The 22,848-nt window shown below is 43.0% G+C and overlaps 1 protein-coding gene across 2 annotated transcripts in view; it reads right to left on the minus strand.

Moving 5' to 3' along the window:
- Positions 1-12,522: 12,522 nt before the first annotated feature.
- Positions 12,523-22,848, minus strand: part of GABRR2 (gamma-aminobutyric acid type A receptor subunit rho2) — a 58,271-nt gene continuing 47,945 nt past the window's right edge. The window contains exons 6-8 of one of the 2 annotated variants that reach the window (XM_054557856.1): positions 21,139-21,291; positions 19,978-20,174; positions 12,523-13,547 (exon numbers count right to left, since the gene is read on the minus strand). In XM_054557856.1, the coding sequence (XP_054413831.1) occupies positions 13,236-13,547; positions 19,978-20,174; positions 21,139-21,291 (662 nt within the window). In that variant the 3' untranslated portion in view covers positions 12,523-13,235. The remainder of the gene's footprint in view (positions 13,548-19,977; positions 20,175-21,138; positions 21,292-22,848) is intronic. The other variant, XM_009242084.4, reaches the window with a different exon arrangement.

Below are 22,848 nucleotides of genomic sequence, written 5' to 3' on the forward strand. Positions count from 1 at the left end.
TCTATCTGTGTTCAAATCCCAGCTTGGCCATTTATACCTGTGTGGACTCTGGGAGGGAAACCTGTCCACGCCTCAAGTTCTTCATTGTGAAACTGGAATGATAGCAATAATACTTACTTCTTAAGGAGGTAAACAAGTTAATAAATGTAAAATGCTTAGAATCATGCATTACATGGGTAAAATATTTGCAGTGGGCTAAATGTTTGTGTCTGCCCCCTACCAAATTCTAGGCTGAAACCCAAATTCTCAATGTAATGGTATTTGGAGGCAGGGCCCTTTGGGAGGTGATTAAGTCATGAGGATGGAGTCCTCACAGGTGGGATTGATGTCCTTATAAAAAGAGACATGAAACAGATGATCTCTCTCTGCTTGCCTCCAAGTGAGGATATTGCTAACCAAGAAGAGAACCTTCACCACACACTGAATCAGCCAGGGCCTTGATCTTGGACTCCCCAGCCTCCAGGACTATGAGAAACAAGTGTTCATTGTTTAAGCCACCCAGTTGATGGTATTCTGTTATAGCAGGCTGAACAGACTAAGATGAGGTTCTACAACAGTTGCTCAAGGGAAAATTGTGTGAATTTATCATAGACACCACCACCACTTTGGACTTATACAGGACTTTAAGCTGACAGACACATTCCCATGCATTCACTCATTTGCTTCTCACAACAACTCTGTGAGTTAGGCAAGGTAGGAGTCAGCACCTCCACTTTACACATAAGGAAACAGAGTCCAGGAATTTTCTCCACTGTAAAATGGAGACATCAACAGCCTGCCAGGAGCAACTCATTTACAAATCGTAAACATGAATTTTCAAACCAAGCCTATTTTCTTCATTTGATTGAAAATTGGTAGATAACTTTTAAAAACTGCATGAACTTGTATTTTTTTGCTTCATCTTGGCAACTTCTTCCACAAATTCTTCACTTGAACCTCACAAAGGCTCTAGTTGTATATTCACCACCCCTGAGCTTCATTCACGAGTAACTATCTTTGATGAGCATGTTTCTGTGCTAAGACACGCACAACTCACATAACACCTTCAGGATTTTATAAGATTAAATATACGCCTGACTTAGGTATGACACCAAAAGCACAATCAACCAAAGAAACAGCAAATAAGCTGGACTTTACTGAAATTTAAAATTTTGCTGCTTCAACAGACACCATCAAGAAAGTGAAAAGACAACCAACTGACTGGGAGAAAATATTAACAAAGCATATATCTGATAAGTATCTGATAATTGTATCTAGAATACATAAAGAACCCCTACAACCCAATAATTAAAGACAACCAGACTTAAAAATGGGCAATCCGAATAGACATTTCTCCAAAGAAAATATACAAACAGCCAATAAGCTTATGAGAAGATGCTCAACATCATTAACAATCAGGGAAATGCAAATCAAAACCACAATGAGATACCACTTCATACCCATTAGAGTGGCTAAAATAAAAGACAGACAGTAGTAAGTGTTGATGAAGATTCAGATAAATTGGAAGCCTCATCAATTGCTTGTAGGAATGTAAGATGGTGCCTACACTTTAGCAAACAGTCTGTTCCTCAAAAAGTTAAATATAGAGTTACCATATGACCCAGCAATTCCACTCTTAGGTTTATTCCCAGGAGAAATGAAAAAATATGTCTACACAAAAACATGTACACAAATGTTCATGGCGGCATGATTCATAATAGCCAAAAATGAAAACAAACCAAATGTCATAAATAACATGTGGTATATTCATACAATGGAATATTATTTGGCAATTAAAAAGGGATAACGTATTGATACATGCCACAACATGGATGAACCTTGAAAACTTACACAATGTAAAATAAATCAGTCACAAAAGACCATACATTGCATGATTCCATTTATATGAAGTGTACAGAATAGGCAAATTTATAGAAACAGAAAGTAAATTAACGGTTACTTAAGGCTAGGGGAGGGGAGGAATGTGGAAATTGGGGGTGAAAGGACAGGCGATTTCTTTTTGGGGTGATGAAAATATCCTAAAATTCATTGCAGTAATGGTTACATGACTCTGTGAATATATTAAAAATCATTGAATTGTACACTTTAGATACACAAATTGTATGGCATGTGAATTATATGTCAATAAAATGCTTTCTTGAAAAAAATTCACCGACCTAGTTAATACCTAATATTTCTGCTCCTGGGTACATACCAGGAGAAATAAGAGCATATGTTTACACAAACCCTTGTACACAAATATTTGTAGAAGCTTTATTTATAAATACATTTATTATTTTAAAATCATTTTAAATAATTTAGTATAAGAAGATTTATTTCTCCAAATTGGAAACAACCCAAATGTCCATCAACAGAAGAATGGATGAAGAAATTCTGGTTATTCATACAATGGAATACTGCTCAGCAGAAATCAAAATGAGCAACTGATACATGCAACAACATGAATTAATCTAAAAAATGCTATGTGGAGTGAATAAAAGCCGGACATAAAAGAGTACATACCTCATGATTCCATTTATATGAAGTTTTAGAAATGATAAAACCAATCTAATGGTGATGGATCTCAGAACAGTAGTTGTGAAGTAAGGGCAGGTGATTATAAGGATTAATCTGGGGCATGGAAGAACTTTATGAGGTGCCAACAATGTTCTATCTCTGTAGATTGGGGGCTAATGGGTACACACATTTGTCAAAACGAATGGAAATATACACTTAAGATGTGTGCATTTTAGTGCATGCGAATCATACCTCGATAAAAGTTGTCAGCTGTATCTGGTAATAGTTTATGAAAAGGTAAGTTTCCCAGAACACAGATATGACTACATATCCCCACTCTTTAGATGCCCATATTCATGTGGCATGTGTACATGAGATTCAATAAATAGACGGGCAGAATAATATTGTGGAAAACGAAAGATGTCATTATTCTTGGACACTACGGCCTTAAGATAAGCAGTAACTTGAATCCCAGGTGTACAAATGGCCCAGATTACTGACTCATGTAGTCATACATTATTATTCACAATGTTGTTTTTAAATGCTGTCTTATTTCTTGTATTATTTTATTATTAAGAAGGAACATCTAGAAAATTAAACTAGCTGTTTATCTCACTCTGGATTCTTTTTTTTTTTTGAGACAGAGTCTCACTCTGTCACCCAGGCTGGAGTGCAGTGGCATGATTCTTGGCTGACCGTAACCTCCGCCTCCCAGGTTCAAGCGATTCTCCAGCCTCAGCCTCCTGAGTAGCCGGGATTACAGGTGTGTGCCACCACACCCAGCTAATTTTTTGTATTTTTAGTAGAGACGGGGTTTCGCCATGTTGGCCAGGCTGGTCTCAAACTCCTGACCTCAGGTGATCCGCCTGCCTCCGCCTCCCAAAGTGCTGGGATTCCAGGCGTGAGCCACCGCGCCCGGCCCTCATCTTTTCTTTTGGTGAAAATGTCAAGGATAAAGTGCAAACTGAGTTTTCTTGGGAAGAATTTCATATATTCTGAAATCAGACCTTCCCACAGTTTCAGTGTTCAAATTTTTGTTTTAGAAATGACAGTGGGCCAGTGGCTCACGCCTGTAATCCTAGCACTTTGGGAGGCTGAAGGTGGGTGGTGAGGGGGTGGATCACTTGCGGTCAGGAGTTCGAGACCAGCTTGGCCAACATGGCTAAACCCTGTATCTACTAAAAATACACAAATAAGCCAGGTGTGATGGCTTATGCCTGTAATCCCAATTACTCGGGAGGCTGAGGCAGGAGAATCACTTGAACCCAGGAGGCAGAGGTTGCAGTGAGCGGAGATCGTGCCACTGCACTCCAGCCTGGGCGACAGAGTGAGACTCCTTCTCAAAGAAAAAAAAATGACAGTGATAATAGATGGAAGTAATATTTTGGGTTGTGGGTGGTTTTAAATCTTTTCATTTGGCGGAGTTAAAACTTAGCAATGCTCTTCCCCTTTTGGGAACATGGCAACACTCTTCTCCTCCTTCCTCACTTTCCTCCCCTCTCCTTCTCTCTTTCTTCTACTTCATTTTTCTTCAGGGGCCAGACACTGGGCTGAGTATTTTAGTTTTTGTTTTGTTTTGTTTTTTAGAGATAGAATCTTTCTCTGTCACCCAAGCTGGAATGCAATGGTGTAATCACAGCTCACTACAGCCTTCAACTTTTGGGCTCAAGCAATCCCTCTGCCTCAGCCTCCCAGACAGCTGGGACTACAGGAGCGTGACACTATGCCCAGCTAATTTTAAAATATTTTTTGTAGAGACAGGATCTCACTATGTTGCTTGCGCTCAAGTGATCCTCCCTCCTTAGGCTCCCAAAGTGTTGGGATTACAGGCATAAGCCACTACACCCAGCCTGGGCTGGGTAGGTACATTGGCTCACTCACTTCTCACATCCACTCTGAGAGGCCAGAATTATGTATACACACACACACACACAATTTTTTTTTTTTTTCACGTAGAGAAACTAAAACTCAGAGAGAGTAAGTAAATTGCTCATGGCCACAGAGCTAGCAAAGTGCATCCTCTGAATCTCCAGGCTCCTGCTCCCACACTGAACATGAATAAGATACCTCAGTAGCTAACAATAAATGATACAATGTAAGTAAGCATCCAGCACAGTACCCAATGCCTCATGGGCAAGAAGAGTTCACTTATTTCTTCCATAAATATTTCCTGAGCATCTATCAAGTGCCAAGCACTGTTGTAGAGCCTAAATTACAGCAATTAAGGAAATGGACAAAAATCCTTGCTCTCAGGTAGCTTACCTTCTAGGGCTTGTTGTTACATCCGTGGTTAAATTCTCTGGGGCAACCTCCCTTCCTGCACCCTTTCTGCTCACAGGAGGATGAGAAAGGTCTGTTGCTAGGTGCCACTCTACAGCCTCTCCAATGCCATGGTAGAGCAGACACCAGGAAAGAGTTGGAGATGTGGAGGCAGCAGCTACCAGCTTCCTAGCCGAGGTGGAACAGTGGTGCTCTCTAAGGGAAAGGAAAAGAAGAGGCAGGTGAAGGCCGGAGGCCAGAAGAGGGCTGGCAACCAGAGGCCCAGCATCCAGGGCTGGAAGCTTCTTCCAAGCAGCTCAGGCAAATCCAGGCTCCGTGGGTGCTTGTCTCACCCTCCCACCCCTGATTTCTGTGCCTGCGGCCAGGAAGTCAGGCGCCTTCTGGAATGATCTGAAAGGACGTTGGTAGAAGAAGACTAAAACCTCCCTTGGGCCATTTTTTTTTCCTGGAACTCCGTAGCTTTCTTATAGGAAACTTTGAAAAGTGAAAAGGGCTTGGGGACAGAAGCCCCAGTTCCAGCCCTGATCCTGGAACTCACCGCCTTTACCTCTTCTCTCTCTGTAAATCCTTCTTCACTGGGCTCCTGGAAGAACCGAAGCACTGGGTTCCTGGAAGAGCACCTGCTCATGGTAGGCTCTGTATTCTTTGTTGGGCTGGTTGGCTGACTCCATCTCTTGTCCCCATGCACTGTGTTCCTTCTTGTTCTTCTGTCTCCCACCCATTCCTCCACAGTAGACCTTAAAGCCCCTCCAGAGAACCCCTTGTTTCCAGGGAACACAGTTTAGAAACCATGTCCAGACAATACTCTCCCAGATAAATTTATTTCAGACTTTAGTACCAGCCTTGATTTTTTTCAGACACAGGGTCTCACTCTGTCACTCAGGCTGGAGTGCAGTGGCACAATCATAGCTCACAGCAGCCTCAACCTTCTGGGTCCAAGCAATCCTCCCACCCACTTCAGCCTCCTGAGTAGCTATGATTATGGGTGCGCACCACCGCACCCAACTGATTTTTAAATTGTTTTGTAGAGGAGTCTTGTTATGTTGCTCAGGCTGGTCTCGAACTCCAGGGCTCAAGTGATCCCCCTTAACAGCCTTTTAAAAATAGTGTCGTTTAAAAAGAGAGAGAGAGTTGAGACTACAGTAAAATCAGAATGGGGCTGGGCTTAGGCACTGATACTTTTTCAAAAGCTCCCCAGGTGACTCACATACAGCCAGCCTGGGAACCATTGTTCAAGTAGAATAATCACAACATAAAGGAAGTGCCTCAATGCACAAAATGCTTTGGGATCACAGATGAAATAATAATACATTCTGCCTTGGGAGGGGAATGTGAGCTCTCTTGTCAGGATGCCACAGACGGGAGGTGACACATCTGAGTTTCACTTCAAATGATGAGCAGGGAGCTCTGGGGCCTTGTTACTTAAAGCCTTGTCTGCAGACCAGCAGCACAGACATCTCCTGGGTGCTTGTTAGAAATGCATAATCCAGGGTCCCCTCCCAAAACTACTGGATCAAAATCTGCATTTTATGAAGATATCCAAGTTATTCATATGCACATTAAAATTTGAGCCATGTTGGGCTAAATGGACACGGTGGAGAAGAGTATTCACCACCATTAACCTGGTCAGTTTAGATTAAACAACAGAGTACTACAGCGAAGGTTTATTTTTCAATTTAGCTTTTAAAATAAATCCGAAACCTAATGTTATCAAAGGCAGGCCCAAATGTCATTTTGTAAATGCCATCTGAAGGTCAGAGGGTCAGGACTGAGTGCTTTATCCAATCTGCTAATGGGGAATGTTCTTATGCTGCAGATATGAGCAGGCTCCGGATGACTCTGAAGGCTGGGTAGGCTGGGCCATGAGACCCTCCTAGCACAGGACTTAACTCTCCATGAGAATAGTCCAGCACACTTGTCCTCAGACACATGTAGGGCACACAGCCTTCTTTACCAGTACCATTTCCTAGTGATTGGTGGGAGTGGGGAGTCAGCTGCTTCCAAACCGGTGCTAATCCTCTAGGCCACAGCCGTCTGTTCCTTTGCAATGGAATGAAAAAGACAAGACAATTCAAATGGTGGTGGTGGCGGCGGTGGCTGTGGATTCTCCTTGCGCACTGATTAAATGAATAGTGCCTTTTAACAGAGTCGGTGCTGGAAACCCATAATGCCTCTGCCCTGGCTGCCGTGAATATGTGTGTGTCTCTCAAAGCCAGCCTCCAGCCTCAAGAAGCTAAACCAAGATGTCCTGGTTTAACTCCAAGTTCTCACCTGAGTGTAGACATAACCATGTAGATGTGTTTCAGCACAACCCAGATTTTCTGTCTGCTCTTTCTAACCACTTCTCTGTCCTAAGTGGGGAATGAATCACCTTTTTCCTGAAAATACTATGAGAAATGGATTGTTTCATGCAAGATCCACCTACATAGACGTGCTGAATGCAGTTATGGGAGGCCCCACAGCTTAGCAGGTATGGAGTACGGGAAAGTCCTTCCTACCACAGCAGGGTTGATGTGAGAACTGAATTAGGAATCACACATCTGGCGTTTAGCATGGTGCTGAGCGGAGGATGTACTCTATACTTGCCATTTACCTCATATGGTCACTTTAATGGCTGTTCTCTCATCTTCTGTGACGACTGGATCTGATGATCCAGTTATAAACGCTGTTCTTGTGCCACTCCCCCAAATTCCAGTGTAATAGTTTGGGGAACCAACCATCGAGAACACAGCCCTTATTCAGGCTGGGTCTGCTACCATGTTATGTTTTAAGCCTTCAAAAATATAAGAATCTATAATAGTCTTTCCATAATAAGTAATATAATTCTCTGAACTTTTCCTTCTACCTTCCTCAATCACTGTGGTTAAGACAGCCAAGGATGGCTGTCTACCTGGTGTTTGTGGCCACCGAGCCTCCTGCCTACACCTTGTCACATCTGTTCAGTCTTTACCCTTCTTGTGTTTATGGTTATTATTTGCTCCCAGCCCCACCCTCCTCCCATGGAGAAACTCCCTCCTCCCAGCTTCTACCACAATCCTCCTCCCACCTAAATATATACTCCCGAGCTCTTGTCCACAGACCTGCTGTCGCTGCTGCTTCTCCTTCAGTTTTGTCCATTTTCATAGCTTCATTCAGCATATCTAGGATATGGTTCCAAATCTTTATCTCCCTCTCAGGCTCACACCAACATTTGCTACTTTTTATTTGACATTTCTAGTTCCTTGTGAAACTCAAACTCCTCATCCTCCACACATGCCAGCTCTTTCTCCTGGCTCTCCAGTCTCTGTGAACATCAACACAGACTGTGGCCCTCACACATTACTGAATTTAGCATGAACTTTCTCCACTATTTTTAATGTTATTTTCCTTCTTCAGTGGTTTCCTCAAACTAAGCAGCCTTTCATTTTTCAAATTCATGGCCTCCCTTTAACAGATGTTTGCAAAAAGGTGGAACCAAATAAAAGTGTTTTTGAAGAGTTCTAGCTTTCTCAACTTAAACACATCACAGAGCTCTGATCACCTTCAACATACATGGCCCAGCCCAGACCAGTCAAATTCGTTCCCCAGGTTTATTGTAAGTGGAATAAACATAGAAAGACCCTTGACACTGGGTGATTGAACTAGAAAGCTGTGGGCCTAAGACCGTCAAGGCCACTTCACCCACCCACCCACACCGGTGGAGGAAACTTGTCTGCAGTGGGTGAGAATGAAGACAGACAGAATGTTGGATGGAGATATGATCCTGAAGGGACATGGTGAAACCCAATTCAAGACCCTTAATTCCCTAGAGCTTCCCTGCTCCCTTCAAATCCGCTTTCATTCTATGAGCCCCTGGAGTATCCTTCCAATATATCTTCTTTTCATTTGTGCCATTTTTAGTTGAATTTCTGTCACTGGCAACCAAAATGGTTAAAAAATACACCAGTTTATATTCTGATGGCAAAATAATTGATTTTCCAAAAGATTATAACTTCCCTGCTCAAAGCCCTTTTTGCTCCAACTTACTTTTCCTATCTTATGTCTTGTACATTCCGTAGAGTGTCTATTCACTGACCCCTGAACATACCTGAGCTTTCCTTCTGGCACGTTATCATCCCTTCCTTCCCTTTTCTAGTACTGAAAGCTGTGTTTATTCATCACCCAATATTTATCAGAAAACACTCCTCAAATTCTGTGATCATTCCCTCCTTTGAGCCACACCCATTAGAGTGTAAGCTTCTTAATGACTGAAGAGTGTTTCCCATTCATTTATTTACCCGTCACCACCATCCCTCACCTCAGCACAAGACCTTGAGGACAAGTGCTAAATAAATGTTGGCTCCTTGGTGTCAATGAAGTGTGTCCAATCACCAGTTTTTGTATAAAACCCATTTCTTTTATTGTACCATTAACATTTTTTCACAGTTTCATATTGGTGAAATCAGGATTCATATTATTGGTGAAATCAGGATTCATATTATAATCGTTGGCATTCCAGAATTTGATTATTAGTATTTTTCCTCAGTACATAAAATATGGGTGCATCTTACATTTCACCATGTCTTAGATTCAGTGAAGTAAAGTATCATTCATGCATTCCTGATAACGATTGTGTTTGCTTCTCTGTCTTCCTGCCTCCAGGGTGAATCATCCCATGTTCTCACTATTTCCTTAGTTCCTGTTTTCTACTCCTACTGATGTTGTCTCCACTTTACCTCTTTAAATTTCCTACTTTTCTCAAGTAGTGTCAGACTATTATACTGTAATAAGGCAATGCTAAATACAATGATGTCATTGTATCATGGCCCCTGCATGATAAAACACTGTTTATGATTCTAAATATGTCTGCTATAGAATTAACTCCAGTTTAACATAGAAGCTAGCAAAAATAAATATTTGTTTTAATTTGTGAACAGGCAACTATGTTATATGAGCCATAATTCATGAAAACAATGCAGTCAGAAGCGGAGAAGTGTTGGAATTAAATAAGACTTAACAAGCAAAGCAATATGATATATTTAATGATAATAAAATTATCATTCTTTGAGCAGCACTGTGGCCTGGGAGAGTCTGTAGAGATAAAAGGTTTCTGGCCAGGTGTGGTGGCTCACGCCTGTAATCACAGCACTTTGGGAGGCTGAAGCAGGCGGATCACCTGAGGTCGGGAGTTCAAGACCAGGCTAACATAGAGAAACCCCGTCTCTACTAAAAAATACAAAAATTAGCCGGGCATGGTGGCGCATGCCTGTAATCCCAGCTACTCTGGGGCTGAGGCAGGAGAATCGCTTGAACCCAGGAGGCAGAGGTTGTGGTGAGCCGAGATCAAGCCATTGCACTCCAGCCTGAGCAACAAGAGTGAAATTCTGTCTCAGAAAAAAAAAAAAAAAGGTTTCTAAACAAGTCCAGATGCCTTGTACCACCCAATTACCCACATTTATGCATTTTTGTTCTTCATTGGTCTAAGAGAGTGGGAAATCTAGTAGTCTTGGGTCCAGCAACTCCATCGTGGGGAAGCTGTCCTCATAAGCACTGGCATGGTGGGGACCTGCCTTGATCCCTAGTGTTGTGGAAAAAGCTAGTCTCTCACCTCCTCTTCTCACAGCCTAGGATCCTGCCAAAATGAATGACTTGCCCACAAACCCTGTTCTCTGCAATGGCAAACCTTCCCATTCTCCCCATGCGTCCTCTCAAGCTGGTCTCTTGGCTGGTAGAGCTTCCTGGTCTTTAGGTCTGCCTAGCCCAGAGCAGCAGCTACTAGCAACTGTGCTTACCGAGCCCACTTGAGTGTGGATGGTGTAACCAAGGAACTGAGTTTTCAATTTTATTTAACTTCAACTAATTTAGATAATAATTATTATTATTTTAGAGATAGGGTCTCGCTCTGTCACTCAGGCTGGACTGCAGTGGCTTGATCACAGCTCACGGCAGCCTGGAACTCCCGGGCTCATGCGATCCTCCCGCCTCAGCCTCCTGAGTAGCTAGAACCCCAGGCACACACCACCACACCCGGCTAATATTTTTAATTTTAACTAATTTAAATTTAAATAGGCATGTGGCTAGTGGCTACCATATGAGACAGCCCAGATCTAGGATGTATTCTTTCCCATTTCTTCTTCTTAAAATCCTGACCTTCAAGGGGCATCTCAGGGCTGCTTTCTCCATGAGGTCCGTCTCCCTGGTGGGACTGTTTTTCCTCCCTTGGAATTCCCATCTCACACTGAACTATTACTGAGGCACTAAACACTCTTAATCTTATATTATAGATATTCGTGTGGTATTTCCTCTACTAGTTCCTTCTCCAAGAGCTTTGAGTACTCTTATTCTTAATTTGGACCCCAATGTACCTAGTGCAGAGATACTTTAAAATGTGTTTTTTTAAAAATTTATTTTATTATTATTATACTTTAAGTTTTAGGATACATATGCACAATGTGCAGGTTAGTTACATATGTATACATGTGCCATGCTGGTGTGCTGCACCTATTAACTCGTCATTTAGCATTAGGTATATCTCCTAATGCTATCCCTACCCCCTCCCCCCACCCCACAACAGTCCCCAGAGTGTGATGTTCCCCTTCCTGTGTTCATGTGTTCTCATTGTTCAATTCCCACCTATGAGTGAGAACATGCGGTGTTTGGTTTTTTGTCCTTGCGATAGTTTACTGAGAATGATGATTTCCAATTTCATCCATGTCCCTACAAAGGTCATGAACTCCTCATTTTTTATGGCTGCATAGTATTCCATAGTATATATGTGCCACATTTTCTTAATCCAGTCTATCATTGTTGGACATTTGGGTTAGTTCCAAGTCTTTGCTATTGTGAATAGTGCCACAATAAACATACGTGTGCATGTGTCTTTATAGCAGCATGATTTATAATCCTTTGGGTATATACCCAGTAATGGGATGGCTGGGTCAAATGGTATTTCTAGTTCTAGATCCCTGAGGAATCGCCACACTGACTTCCACAATGGTTGAACTAGTTTACAGTCCCACCAACAGTGTAAAAGTGTTCCTATTTCTCCACATCCTCTCCAGCACCTGTTGTTTCCTGACTTTTTAATGATTGCCATTCTAACTGGTGTGAGATGGTATCTCATTGTGGTTTTGATTTGCATTTCTCTGATGGCCAGTGATGGTGAGCATTTTTTCATGTTTTTTTTGGCTGCATAAATGTCTTCTTTTGAGAAGTGTCTGTTCATGTCCTTCGCCCACTTTTTTTTGATACTTTAAAATGTTTATTGCCTGAATATATAATAGTAACACTGCAATTAACATTAACAATAGGGAATTGACAAGAGTTGCTGTGTAGTAAAGGACTAACCTTTACTAGGAGGCAACCTCTATGCCCTTGGAATGTCCTGTGAGATAGAAGGGTCTTTGTCTACTGGGGCCTTGGGCCACACCAGATAGTCTCTGCCAACAATGTGATTTATGATAGGTGCCCTGGACCTCAAGGTACCAGCTTAACCTCTGGAGGGGCAAAAGACTAAAGTCAGCCATGTGGGCAATCAGCCATAAATCCATGACCAACCCCAATAAAAAAAACTGTACACCGTGGTGAGCTTGGGTGAGTTTCTCTGGCTGGCAATACTCCATGCACATTGCTACATGTCATTGCTGGGCAAAATTAGTGCTATCTGTGTAATTTCACTGGAGGAGGACAGTTGAAAGTTCTGGACCTGGCCTCTCCTGGACCCTGCCTTATATGCCTAAGAGTAAAAACAACAGCAAACAGAATGGGTCTGTGGGGTAAGCGGAGATGAAGGAGGGGAAAGAGCAGAAGTACATCATGCCATATGTAGAATGAACACAGCTTAGAGAAGATCTCTAAGGAAAGAGACTATTTTTTCATTTCCACAGTACCTGGCACAGAGTGGGACCTCAATATTTAATGAATGGTTGAATGGATGGATAAATGAATAATCTCCTCTAATATTGCAAAATCCTGTGGGTTGCCGTACTCCCACAGGCTAAATCATTTCCTCTCTGGGATCTGAGCTCTTTTCCCTTCTAGGTAGGCACTTAATCCAGTTCAATGGGTTTACAGGGTGTTTTTTGTTCTTAATTTCCTATCTCCTATCCAGAATGCCCCTAAGCTTGCACTTCAGTTTTTCCTTTTCCCTCCACAACTGACTCCTAGGCAATCTGAGGGTCTAAGAATGTCTAGGAGGCATTTGAGTCCCTGTTTATAGGAGGGGAGTTCTTGTGAACTAGTTCACACACAAGAACAGAAGGTCCCAGAGAGACGTGAAGTGTGATGCGAGACATAGCATGAACCTGGAGCAGCCCCACGAGGTCTGGGGTCAGGGCAGCTGGAAGGCTTCTGGGCTTCTCTGAGAGATGAGTGCTGCTCAGGGTGGTCTAGTAGCTGCTGCATTGTCTGGTGAGGGGCGTGTGGTCGACAAGTCCATCTGTCAATGACTGGCCAGGCCCCCTCGATGTCTATGCCCTCTTCTAGGAACAGCCTTGGAGCCCCTAGGAAAACACTGACCAATAAATTAAGTTGAAAAATATGTAGGAGGCAGGGAATATCAACCTAGAGTATTTGTCAATGGCATGGGTATTCTGGAAGATACGAAAACCCATCTGGCCCTTCAGAAGCCCCTTCTTTCTGGCAGCGTTGGCTTCACCACTCAGGCCCAGGTGGACCACTATTTTGTCTTGCCTTTCTTCTTCCGTCAGGATATGACTTCTGGGGTACCCAGCCAGGCTGTTGGCCTCAGACTCACTGTAGCTTCCATCCAGCATCATGGTTTTTGAATGAAGCATTCCACACATGCACGGGAACTATGGGCAGCAAGCACAAAGAACATCATTAAGCCTTGTGAGATGGGCAGAGGAGGGGGCCTGGCCCAAGAGCAAAGCCACATTGCTACTCAGAACCACAGAAAGATAGAACTAGAAAGATCTCCAGAGGTTACTTAGTCCAGCGATCCTCTACCCTGGCTGCATATTAGAATCATCTGCACAGCTCTTTAAACTGGCCATGCCCGGGCTGCACTTTAGAGCAATTAATTTAAAATTCCCAGGTGATTCTACTGTGTAGCCAGAATTGAGAATCACTGATCTAGTCCAAATCCCTCAATTGTAGAGGCAAAAACTAAGACCCAGAGAGCTATACGATTCTGAGACTACACAGCTGGTGTCAGAGCAGGACTCTAAATCCACATAGTCTGATTCCAGCTGCAGGACTCCACCTTTCTGTGTATGAATCAAAAGATGATTAGGAGACAGGCGCAGTGGCTCATGCCTATAATCTCAGTGCTTTGGGAGGTCAAGGCGGGAGGATTGCTTGAGGCCAGGATTTCAAGACCAGCCTGGGCAACATAGTGAGACTCCTTCTCTAAAAAAAAAAAAAAATTTTTTTTCTAATTAGCCAGGCATGGTGGCATGTACCTGTAGTCCTAGCTACTCAGGAGGCTGAGGTAGGAGGATCACTTGAGCTCAAGAGGTCAAGGCTGCAGTGAGCAGTGATCATGCCACTGCATTCCAGCCTGGGTGACAGAGCAAAACCCTGTCTCTTTTTTTTTAAAAAAAAGAAAGAAAAAGATGATGAGGTAGACAGTGTCCTTATATTAAAAAGTTACATTTAAGAGTCAAGGGTCATGGTATCTGCAATGTAGTTTTAGACAGTTCAACTGCACCAACAGATACGTGCTTATATGGAGAAAATGTATTATGCATTCAGAATGAATACATTTTCTCCATAGAATACATTTTCTCCATATAAGCACGTATCTGTTGGTGCAGTTTTTGCCACACAAAAATGGCAAAATGTTAGCAATGTTGGATCTAGGTGCTAGGTACCTGAATGTATATGACCCGATTCTTTTAATAGTTTTTGCAAGTATGAAAATATGTATAAGACTTTCTAAGTGGGAGGAAAGGAAATGGTTTCACTTGACTTCTCCCCATAGTTTAGTCATTAGAGAGTGGGTTTCCACTGGTGCCTGGATGCTTGGTATTGACTGAGAGCAGGAGGCCCACTTGACACAGCCAATTGGCGTTGATTTGAATATGTTTCTGACCTGGCTCTCTCTTTAGGGCCTCTGTTTTTCCATCTAGAAAAGTGAAATTATGAAGTTTCACAACCTGCCTCTTATTGTTATGGATCTTGAAACTCTCAGATGAGTATCATAAAGCTTTAGAATGCAAAAATAGATGAATGATTTTATGCAGAATTAGAATTACTTGAAGTATTCTTATCCTTGAAGAAATTGTTTGTGGTTTGGGGGGCTATTTTTTTTCATCAGGCATGATTGTTTCATTATTAGTTTCTGTGTCTTTTTTCCATCAGTAACAATTTTTTTTTTTTCTTTTTTTTTTTGAGATGGACTCTCACTCTCTCCCCCAGTCTGGAGTGCAGTGGCTCGATCTCGGCTCACTGCAACTTCCGCCTCCAAGGTTCAAGCAATTCTCCTGCCTCAGCCTCCTGAGAAGCTGGGATTACAGGTGCCCGCCACCATGCCCAGCTAATTTTTGTATTTTTAGTAGAGACAGGGTTTCACCATGTTAGCCAGGCTGGTCTCGAACTCCTGACCTCAAATGATCTGCCCGCCTTGGCCTCGGCCTCCCGAGTGCTGGGATTACAGGCATTAGCCACCACACCCAGCCAACAATTTTTGAATAATTATCATAGACTCATAGCTATAAGGGAATTGGGGATAAAAGGTAAGAGGTCATCTCTCTCTCTTTCTTTTTTTTTGTTTTGTTTTGTTTTGTTTTTTAAACAGGGTCCTGCTTTATTATTACCCAGGCTGGAGTGCAGTGATGCCATCTCAGCTCACTGCAGCCTCCACATCCTGGGCTCAAGGGATCCTCCCACCTCAACCTCCCGAGAAGCTGGGATTACAGGCACACACCACCACACCCAGCTCATTTTTGTATTTTTTGTAAGATGGGGTTTTGCCAAGTTGCCCAGGCTGGTCTCAAATTCCTGGGTTCAAGGGATCCACCTGCCTTGGCCTCCCAAAGTGCTGGGATTACAGGCGTGCACCACCATACCCAGCCCTATTCAACTCTTTGCATTTAGATATAATCACACCCAAACTGATAAAATTGTGTGATATTATCATTGGGGGGTTGTTTATTTATTTAAGGCACATTTCTTCTTCTCCTTGCTCTAAACTGAAAATCTTTCTGCTAAAATGAAAATAGACTTTTCTCCTAAGATTTTGAGTTCAAATCAGGAAATATCAAAAATTAGGATAAAACCGCTGTTTTCCAGATTGGCTTGCTTCTAAGAAAGAGGAAGTGGCTCTTGGCATGTCAGACAAGGTCTGGCTAATCAGCCAAAGTACTGGAGCAGCTGAGGGGAGGTAAGCCCTGGGCTCCCACATGCTCCCTCATGCTCTCGCCTGCACTTGTCTGCCATTCAAACCAGGGGTGGGCCTAACGGGTCCCAGGCAACTTTTACCTTTAGAGAGTGGAAATCACACTTCAGTGAGCATCAGAATCACCTGGGAGCTTGCTTAAAATCTTGATTCCAGGGTGCCATCCTCAAAGATTCTGAATCAGTAGACCTAGGGTGTGGTCTAGGGAATCTATTTTTTGAGACCCTGTCTCAAACCCAGGAATCTATTTTTAACAGACTCAGGAGGTGATTCCAGGGAAGGTACTCCATGGCATCCACTTAGGAACCTCAGCTCTATTGGGAAACATTTCAATACTATGAATATTAGTTTCTCTGTGAGGCAGCAGATGGTGCCTTCTCACCTCTGTCTGATCTCCAGCAACTATGCTTCTTGGTCTTAAATCCTACATTTGACAACAGCAGAGTATGAGCTCTCACCTCCAGGATGTCTGTTCTCACACAGACAGAGGGGGAGACTTAGGGGCCTGAGGCCCTCTCCCTAGACGACTTCCTTGTCTCTTTAAACAAAGTCATACAATTGCTGGCAAAGATCCGACCTGATATGGAAACAGGGCAAGTTGTGCCGGTGAACCGTTCGTTTGTGAGCCCCTGTTTGTCAGATGAAGGCTTTGCTATTTTTTTCAACTGCTCTATACAGGAAAGTCTAATGATTTATAAATCAAAAGTGTTTACATATGGTCCAAAGTCCTGTGATAATGATCAGTGTACAAATTACCGAAGTTTAAACAAGTCAATTTTCTGAAGTAAAAAATGTTTGACTAGAGCTTTAAAAATAAGCAACCTAGTATAATATATTTGGAGATGTAAACTAAAAATAAAGTTCTAAGCCCCCAAACTGATGAACTGACCCCCCTCTTGGTCAAGGGAACCCCAGAGAAACCTTAAAAACTGTGTTCCCAGTCATGACGGGACAAGAGGCCGAACACACCTTGTTATTCCTCCTCCCTTTTGGGATTTAGACACAACTGACCAGCATTAATGCTGAAATAGAGATTGTAAGACAGAACAGATTCTTTATGGCCATAAGATACCAAATTACAAACAGTACCTAAGGCCATTCTAGGGCAAGGTTGAAGTCACACACCCCTGCGCTTAAAGAACACACTGTGTGCTAACTGCCACAATGTTTTTCTTTTTCGCTTTCAGCTAAACAAGCACTGGCCTTGAGATAAACAATGTTAAAACAATTTGGGGCTAGTGCGGTGGTTCACGCCTGTAATCCCAGCACTTTGGGAGGCCAAGGTGGGCAGATGGCTTTGACTCCAGAAGTTTGAAACCAGTCTTGGCAACATGGCAAAATCCCATCTCTTTTAAAAATATAAAAACTAGCTGGGCGTGGTGGCGCATGCCTAAGGTCCCAGCTACTTGGGAGGCTGAAGTGGGAGGACAGCATGAGCCCAGGAGATGGAGTGCAGTTAGCAACCACTGCACTCCAGCCTGGGTGACAGAGTCAGACCCTGTCTCAAAAAAAAAAAAAAAAAAATTTGCAGCTCACCAACCATCAGACACTGACTAACCAACCCCTGGCCCCTGTTCCACCAGCCATAACTACAGCTTTGATTGGACAAGAGAGTGATTTTAGTAACCTTCTCTTGATAAGACCATCAATCATGGACCAGTCCTGGTCAGTTTACAGAGGCTGTTCACTTGAGTGCCTTTGTGTCCCCTTTGCATATAGGGTCTAATTGTAATACATTGAAATGTTAAGCCTCCACCCCAGGGTGAACATGGGTTGTATGTTACATGCACATTTGTTCAATAGGCATGTGTCAGGACTACCTTCATAAATATTCATAAATCTTCCTATAGCCTGTTGAATATGTATATTTAGCCATATTCAGCATGAAGCCCCTACTCCAACACCTTCTCCTTCAAAGTGCCTGTTTCCAGGTCTTTACAGGAGGCTGCACTCCCCAGCCTGCAGGATGGCCACCTTGCAGACTGGAATCCTTTATAAGAAATAAAGTCTCCTTTTTCAAATTTATAAATTTCTGATTTTTTTAAAGTTAACAGAGACAATGTGGAAATACTTGACAGGTATAATGCAGGTGTTGAAAGACAATTTTTGAAAAGGCAACGTATTCTCTTTTCCTAAAATTTAAAGGTCCCATTGACCAAAATGTCGTTACATGGCAAAAATAAATTATTTTAATTTTAAAAGCTCTCTTATGCTAAAAGGCTAATGGTCACTTGGTTGTGCATAAATATGAGATTTTCATGTCCCTTTATCTCCACAGCTTTTAGATGAACACCCATTTTGATTAGTGCAATGATTGGCAATGATCAGATAGCAAGTCAGCATTATTTATTTAGTATTAGGTTGGTGCAAAAGTAATTGCAGTTTATATCATTACTTTTGCACAGACCTAACACCAAAATGAATAAGAGTCTGACTATGAATGGAAAAGACTGCCTCCCTGTGCCAAAGGCTCATGAGCTTGGCTTTGTAAAATCTCCCAGTTGTATTCTGTCTCCTAGTTTGCAGTTGACCCTTGACCAACACAGGTTTGAACTGTGCAGATCCACTTAGATTTTCTCCCACCTCTGCCACCCCGGAGACAGTAAGACCAAACCTTCTCTTTTGTCCTCCTCCTCAGCCTACTCAGAGTGAAGATGACTAGGATGAAGTCATTTATGATGATCCACTTCCATTTCATGAATTGTAAAGACATTTTCTCTTCCTTATGATTTTCATAACATTTTCTGTCTAGCTTACGTTATTGTAAGAATACAGTTTATAATACATATACAAAATATGTGTTAATCGACTGTTTATCTTATCAGTAAGGCTTCCAGTCAACATGAAGCCATTAGTAGTTAAGTTTTGGAGGAGCCAAAAGTTATACTTGGATTTTCTACTGCACAAGGGGTCAGCCCCCCAACCCCTGCCTTGTTCAAGGATCAACTGTAGTATAATATAGTACAGTACAGTACATTATAGATAGTATGGTATTTTTTTTTTATTTTATTTTTGAAATGGGGTCTTGCTCTGTCACCCAGGCCGGAGTACAGTGGTGCAATCTCAGCTCACTGCAACCTCTGCCTCCCGGGTTCAAGCGATTCTCTTGCCTCAGCCTCCCGAGTAGCTGGGATTACAGGCGTGCACCACCATGCTCGGCTAATTTTTGTATTTTTAGTAGAGACAGGGTTTCACCATGTTGGCCAGGCTGGTGTTGAACTCCTGACCTCAGGTGATCCGCCCACCTTGGCCTCCCAAAGTGCTGGGATTATAGGCGTGAGCCACCGCGACCGGCTGATAGCATAGTATTTCCAATTTCCTTCTGCATCTACACATAAAAGGTTTTTTTTAAAGAAATATATATAAGGTATTTAGCTTTAGTCCTTACTGTGGCTGAATTTTCACTGGGCACTGATAAATAAAGGCACTTTTTGTTCTAGAACTCTCCCTTCTCTGGTCATAAGACAGGGAGGCATTGTCCCTAGACATATTCAGTAATAATAGTGAGAGTTTGTTTGTCTAGATCCTGATATATGTGAAAGATCAAAACAACTTTCACATACATTATCTCATGTGACTCTTACAGTAGAGGTGAGGGTTCTGTAATCTCCCTTTTACAGATGAGAAAACTGAGGCTCAGCATAGGTGTCAAAGTTGAGTCTGAGACCCAAGTCTTCCGGTTCCTAGTCTTTGTCCAAAGAGCTTCTGCTTTCTGGAATCCTTTGGGGTAGAAGCCAGAACCTATTCTAAAACAAGATCCTCCTCGTTTTGCACAAATATCTCCTTTTTCTACATGCAACCCCTGCCTCTGCCCCCTCGCCCAGAAGACCTTCACTTTCACCCAGCAGCATGGACTTAGACAAGGGCCGAAGAAGCCCTCTCACCTTCTCCGGCAGTTTCCGTTCCTTGCGCTCCTGCACGGTGGTCAGGTAGTTGACAGCCGCGTACTCCAGCACCGAGAGGAACACGAACACAAAGCTGACCCAGAGGTAGATGTCCACGGCCTTGACGTAGGAGACGCGCGGCATGGAGGCGTTCACGCCCGTGATGATGGTGGACATGGTCAGCACCGTCGTGATACCTGCAACACCCGGCCTTAGTTGGGCTGCTGACAGCGGTCTAGAACTGCCCCCGCATCTCACTAAGTCACGATTTTACACTCTCTATCTCTTAAACCACATGAGAAAGTCCCAGGTGTGTTTCCACCTCGGAGAGGGGCAAGGATCTGCCCCACCAGCAGCCAGGCCTATTTCCCCCCAGAGCCATCCCGCTTGCTTGTCTCATTTTCCTTCAAGCACCTGAAAGGCTGGGTTTCTGTGATGTGGCTGACAAGGAGAGGACCTATTCTCATGTGGAATTAAAGACAGCGACTAAAGGACGCCTCTGAAGGAACGTTCCCAAACTTCAAGGAATAGGCATATTCTCTCTCATCTAAAGTCCTTGAAGACTGTGGAAATACCCAGAGGCCCGTCATGCGGGATTCTTCTTCACTCTGTCTTGCTGCTTAAACCCTCACCTTTCTCAAAGCCCAACCTAATGTTGTCTAAATTTACAATGACATGTTATAAACTTTCACTCTGGAATTCAAGGTCTGTAAAAGGCTAAACCACAGCTCCAGGGAACGTGGTCCTCCTTTTCCCAGAAATCTCATATTCTGTGCCCTGCCTCCAAGCCTTCAGTCTGTCTAAACAAGGCCAGCAAATGAAGTTTTTGTATTTACAGAAGGAATTGTTGGCATTTGCAGAATCATCTTGTTTATCTAAATACTGAGCTCTGATACTGCCAGTTGTCGAAGTCTGTACCCCAAATCTTTCTGAAGCGATACAATCACAGTTGATGTTGTTTTAGCTCCCTCTGGCTCTCATAATGTGGAGGAAAGTGAGGCCAGCATCTAGATGGTAAAGGCAAGAAACGTGAGAAGTTGCTCCTTCTGACTCTAACAGCTCATCAGTTAAGAACTCTAAGTAATGATTTTTACTTTTTGTAAACATAGTGATAAGTTGAAAAAAATAACCACCCTACCACACCTTATGAAATGCTTTTACCCAGTGAAACTCTGGCGGGCACAGCTCTGCGGTCAATCCAGAAGGACACCCAGGACAGCATGACCATCAGAGTGGCAGGGAAATATGTTTGCAGCAAGAAGAAGAAGATGTGGCGACGCAACGTGAAGTTAATGTACAGACGGTTGTACCAGCCTGAGGGATGCAGGAAGAAGCCAATGAGGTTCTATCTGAGAGGTGAAAGCAAACTGTGTCCCTGGGAACCCGTCTTTCACTGACATGGCTCTCATCAGCAACAGAAAGTTGAAATTAATGACCAATTGGCTTAATATAATACCTTTCTTTTCCAAAATCTAAGCCCTTTCTCCTATATATAAATATCTTGCCAATATCTAGTACGTTTACTATCTCAGTTGGTATTACCTAACTTCTCTTCACAGTATTTTGGGAAAGGGCAGAACTAAACAGAAGGGAAGTTTTAGTCGTTTGGGTTTTTGTTTGTTTGTTGTTGAGACAGGGTCTTGCTCTGTAGCCCAGGCTGGAGTACAGTGGCACACTCACAGCTCACTACAGCCTCAGCCTCCCAAGCTCAAGCAATCCCCCCACCTCAGCTTTCTGAGTGGCTGGAACTACAGGTGTGTGCCACCATGCCCAGCTAATTTTTTTTTCTTATTATTATTTTGTAGAGACAGGGGTTTCGCCATGTTGCCTAGGCTATAGTTGTTTGTTCTGTATTTGTAATTTGCAAATTACAACCATATTTCTTGAGTGACTTGCTGCTCAAAAGCATAAGAGGTTGGAATAGTTCTATTTTGTTGAGGCCAATGCCACTGGGGCAGGAGCTGGGAGAGCTAGGCTCTGGTCACTGTCACCTTTATTGTGAAATTGTCACCTTTATTGTGAAATTGTCACCTTTATTGTGATACCCTAACTCTTTATCATGCAAACTCCACATCCATCACAAAAAGAAATAGGCTGTTCACATGATTCTAAAGTCTGACATTTGGGACATGAGGAAATGAGACACTTAGAGACTTTTCCAAAGCCTTAGCTAGAGTCAGTTGAGCTTGGTTCAACCCAGGCCTCCAATGCCCAGGCTAGTGTACAGTTCACTGGCACTAAGTATGTTATTCACAATATGGTACAACCATCACCACTATTCATTGCCAGAACTTGTTCATCATCCCACACAGAAACTCTGCACCCATTATACAATAAATCTCCATTCCCCCACCCATGAGTTCCTGGGAACCTTTATTCTATTTCTCTCTCTTTATTTTTTGGAATAGAGACGGGGTCTTGCTCTATTGCCCAGGCTGGAGTGCAATGGCACAATCATAGCTCACTGCAGCCTCAAACTCCTGGGCTCAAGCAATCCTCCCTCCTCAGCCTCCTGAGTAGCTAGGACCAGGGGCATGTGTCACCATGCCTGGCTAATTTCTTTTCTTTTTTTTTTTGAGATGGAGTATCACTCTGACCCCAGGCTGGAGTGCAGTGGCACGACCTCAGCTCACTGCAACCTTCGCCTCCTGGGTTCAAGCAATTCTCCTGTCTCAGCCTCCCGAGTAGCTGGGATTACAGGCGCATGCCACCATGCTTAGCTAATTTTTATATTTTTAGTACAGATGGGGTTTTGCCACGTTGGCCAGGCTGGTCTTGAACTCCTGGTAGGTAGAAGCCAGAACCTATTCTAGGCTACATTATTTTAATAATCAAAATTTAGGCTGAGCATGATAGCTCACGCCTATAGTC

Source organism: Pongo abelii, chromosome 5 (genome assembly GCF_028885655.2).
Source record: "Pongo abelii isolate AG06213 chromosome 5, NHGRI_mPonAbe1-v2.0_pri, whole genome shotgun sequence".
Lineage (NCBI taxonomy): Eukaryota > Metazoa > Chordata > Mammalia > Primates > Hominidae > Pongo > Pongo abelii.